Genomic DNA, 3,781 nt, shown 5'->3' with positions numbered 1-3,781 from the left:
CTTAAATTTTAATTACACTTAATCACTTATGCCTTTTCGTCTACCGAATGAACCATCATGAGCTGCTACAACCCCTACCTTATATCAATATATATATATACGACTTAAAAGGGAGAAGATTTGGTAAGCCATATATATATTTGATGTTTCTTTTTAATCATTAATTTAGCGGGAACATGATAATGGTTTCTCTTCTCTGGCCATGAGAAGAACATAATCTAGTTCAATTTAATGTTTATGTTGTCATATTTTTTGACTATCAAATTTTTACTTTATTTTCCATAAAAAATTTATCCAATTAAAACCAATTTAATTTCCGAAACACTATACAGATTATGACAGATTTTTTTTTTTTTTTTGAATAAGCTATGACAGATGTTATTGATTTATTTGCTCACATGTTTTCCTCTTGTATCAATTAATCAAATAAAGTTTACCATAAAAGAGGCTTTAAATTTAAATCCAGCTCATATATTAACTCCAAAAAAACACAAGCGTCCCAAAGTTTTGACCATTTTCACCTTTTTATGAAATATTGAATATTAAATTATTTCAAAAAAAAAAAAACAGAATCCAGATACCATTAAATTGGGTTTAAATACACATAAATCTAGCCCTTACGAAAAGAAGTTAAAACTAGTAGACAAACTTTGCTGTAAAAAATGTTTGGTTTCTTTCCTTTAATTTTATCAGCTTTCTTGCTTGGACTAGGATTCTATTTACTTCTACAAGTACTTGCAAGAAAGGAGCCTGCAAATTTACTCCGTGGAAGTATGGGGTGGCCTTTGTTCGGGGAGACTCTTGGTTTCCTTAAGCCTCACAGATCAAACTCCATGGGAAGTTTTCTGCAAGAACATTGCTCAAGGTAACAAATTTAATTATAAGCAGCGATCAAGATTAATCACTAATGTTATACTCACTTTCATTGTTAGTTGTAACAATCTAAACATTTGCAAATATTTAATGAATGATACTGAAAATGTTTGCATTCATTGCTGCTAGACAGGTACGGGAGAGTGTTCAAATCTCATCTATTTGGCTCCCCAACTATAGTTTCCTGCGACCATGAACTTAACATGGTTGTTCTTCAAAATGAAGAGAAGTTATTTCAGGTATGCTACCCCAAGGCCATGCACGGCATTCTTGGCAAATTCTCTTTGCTTATTGTTTCTGGAGATGTTCATAAGAAGCTGCGAAATATTGGCGTCAGTTTCATCACTTCCTCGAAATCGAACCCGGAGTTCCTTGACTGTGTGGAAAAGATGACTATCTCAATGATGAATTCATGGAAAAATTGCAAGGAAATTGGCTTCTATAAAGAAGTTAAGAAGGTGGGATTAATCAGATGTCAAAAGCTATACATGCCTTAATATCCATGATTAACAATCTTGTTTTCTTATAAACAGTTCACACTCAATCTTATGGTGAAGCATCTTTTAAGTATTGAAGCAGAAGAGCCACTAGCCTTCAAGATCCTGGAAGATTTTCTAACTTACATGAAAGGCTTCGTGTCTTTGCCAGTTTACCTCCCTGGTACACCTTATGCCAGTGCAGTGAAGGTACTGATTAGACCCATTTTCTATTATTTTCTATTTTCATAAGCAACATTATATAGATTTTGACACATATTTATTCGTTTCATGATGTCTTGTTCGCTTTTGTGGCTTATATTTCCAAATTTAGGGCTAATATTGCTCTACAGTTCAAGTTCTCTAATGATATGATACCTAAAGTCACCCTTTCCATCTTTCACTATATGCATATATTGCAGGCTAGGGCAAGGCTTTCTGCAACTGTTATGGAGATCATAAAAGAAAGGAGAAAGGAGAAGTTGGGGCCTGTTAAAGGAGATTTCTTGGATGCAATTTTGTCGAAAGAAAATCTAAGTGATGAGAAAACAGTAAGCATTGTCTTGGACATGTTGCTTGCTGGTTATGAAACAACTGCAACACTCATGGCCTTGATTGTCTACTTTCTTTCCCTTTATCCAAATGTTTTAGAACATTTAAAGGTAACACTTTTCTCTCTCTCTCTCTCTTTCTTCCATGCATGCATCAATCAAACTTTTCTTTCTCTCTGTATATTTTACTTTTCTCACAATATTGTTTATGCCAGCAAGAGCATAATGCAATAAGGAAAAACAAAGAAAATGGTGAACCCTTGAATTGGGAAGATTACCAGAAAATGGAATTCACTTGCAACGTAAGAAAGTATTTCATTTACAAGACATTTGTATGTACAACATATATCAAAGGACAAAACTTAAAATGGTAGCCTTGTCTCATTTATGAATATATATATAGGTTATTTATGAATCGATGAGATGTGGAAATGTAGTCAAATTTGTGCACCGGGTTGCTCTTCAAGATGTCAAATTTAAAGGTTAATAACGACAACCCTTCATCCATTCTCTATATATGATTTTGTTTCATAGTCATATATGCTATTACATTTGGGAGAGAGTTATATCTATACAGATTTTTACATATATTTAACTGTTGTAGGATATTTCATTCCCTCGGGATGGAAGATACTTCCAGTGTTGACTGCAGTTCACTTTGATCCATCTCTTCACGAAAATCCTATGGAGTTTAACCCTTGGAGATGGACTGTAAGTGTTTATATATATATAAGAAAATAAATGAAAGAGAAAAAAAATAAATAAATAAGACATCATTATTCATCTAGATGCAGGTAATATATCTATAGGTATGGTGGTTGGTCGACATAGAAAAGCGAGCCATGCATATGCATTAGAATAAAAGAAAAACAATATATTTATTTTGTTATGTTCTGTTGTTTGTGTAATTCAATAGTCGGCCATTTGGATGACACAGAATAAAGCAACAAGCAAAAAAGTGATGCCATTTGGCGGTGGTCCTCGGTTATGTCCAGGGGCTGACCTTGCTAAAGTAGAAATTGCTTTCTTCCTTCATCATCTTGTCCTCAATTATAGGTAAAATTTGAGCATCAATAAAATTTAAAATTCCCATTTTTTATATATGTTAAATGGATCATCTATGGTCATTGCTTCCCACTTAGGAACCAGCAAAATAATTAGCTTTGATCTTTCTTTTATAATGACCGGGACTCAGATATTTCTCCTGTATTATTTTATGTATGGGGATTTAGGCATCATTTTTGTGTACGTTTATGTCAAACTGCATTAATATATCGATTACTTTCTCTTATGAATCGTAATTGGATCTGTTTTTTTTTTTCCAAAAAGGTGGAAAACAATGGCAGATGATTTCCCTCTTGCATACCCTTATGTGGAGTTCAGGAGAGGCCTACTTTTGGAGATTGAGCCAGTACAAGCCAAGGCTGGAAAGATAGAAACCTGACATGTAGTATTTAAGTATACATATAGTAGTGTTTAAGCTATAAAACTATCTATGATTTGGTTGTTTCCATTGAAAGACTGGTAAATTTCAGATGTAAAGTTCAGGGGTATGGAAAAAGCCTTTGTCATGTAGGAATTAATGCAATTATAAGTATAGGATTCTTCATATATATATATATAATATATTCTCAGCAGAAAGGCATATTATTGATGGGGGGGCAGACCCCAATGTTCCAAACATTGATACAGTAGAAGATGGTGAAGCAAACAACCAAACAAAAACAAAACCCGAAAATTAAGCAATTTACTACCAGCGAGCACAAAAATAGAAGATCTTTGAACACCTGCTTTAGTATGCGAATCAGCCATGAAATTCTTATCACGATACCCAACTTTCTACTAAGTTTTATTTTGTTTTCAATTTTAAAACTTCAAATT

General features: G+C 33.3%; 1 protein-coding gene across 2 annotated transcripts; it reads left to right on the top strand.

The window, feature by feature from the left end:
• The first annotated feature begins 618 nt into the window (after positions 1-618).
• On the top strand, positions 619-3,524 carry LOC108460073 (cytochrome P450 724B1). 2 transcript variants are annotated; one of them, XM_017759453.2, is made up of 9 exons: positions 619-865; positions 1,007-1,331; positions 1,407-1,559; positions 1,772-2,011; positions 2,116-2,202; positions 2,304-2,327; positions 2,504-2,611; positions 2,838-2,956; positions 3,230-3,524. In XM_017759453.2, the coding sequence occupies exons 1-9, from the start codon at positions 663-665 to the stop codon at positions 3,342-3,344; spliced, it is 1,374 nt and encodes a 457-aa protein (XP_017614942.2). In that variant the 5' UTR covers positions 619-662; the 3' UTR covers positions 3,345-3,524. The 2 variants fall into 2 exon arrangements, with proteins under 2 accessions (XP_017614942.2, XP_017614941.2); XM_017759452.2 differs by having other exon boundaries at positions 2,304-2,382; positions 2,505-2,611.
• Positions 3,525-3,781: the final 257 nt, after the last annotated feature.

This window comes from Gossypium arboreum, chromosome 4 (assembly GCF_025698485.1).
Source record: "Gossypium arboreum isolate Shixiya-1 chromosome 4, ASM2569848v2, whole genome shotgun sequence".
NCBI classification, from domain to species: domain Eukaryota; kingdom Viridiplantae; phylum Streptophyta; class Magnoliopsida; order Malvales; family Malvaceae; genus Gossypium; species Gossypium arboreum.
This window is presented reverse-complemented; position numbering and strand designations above follow the sequence as displayed.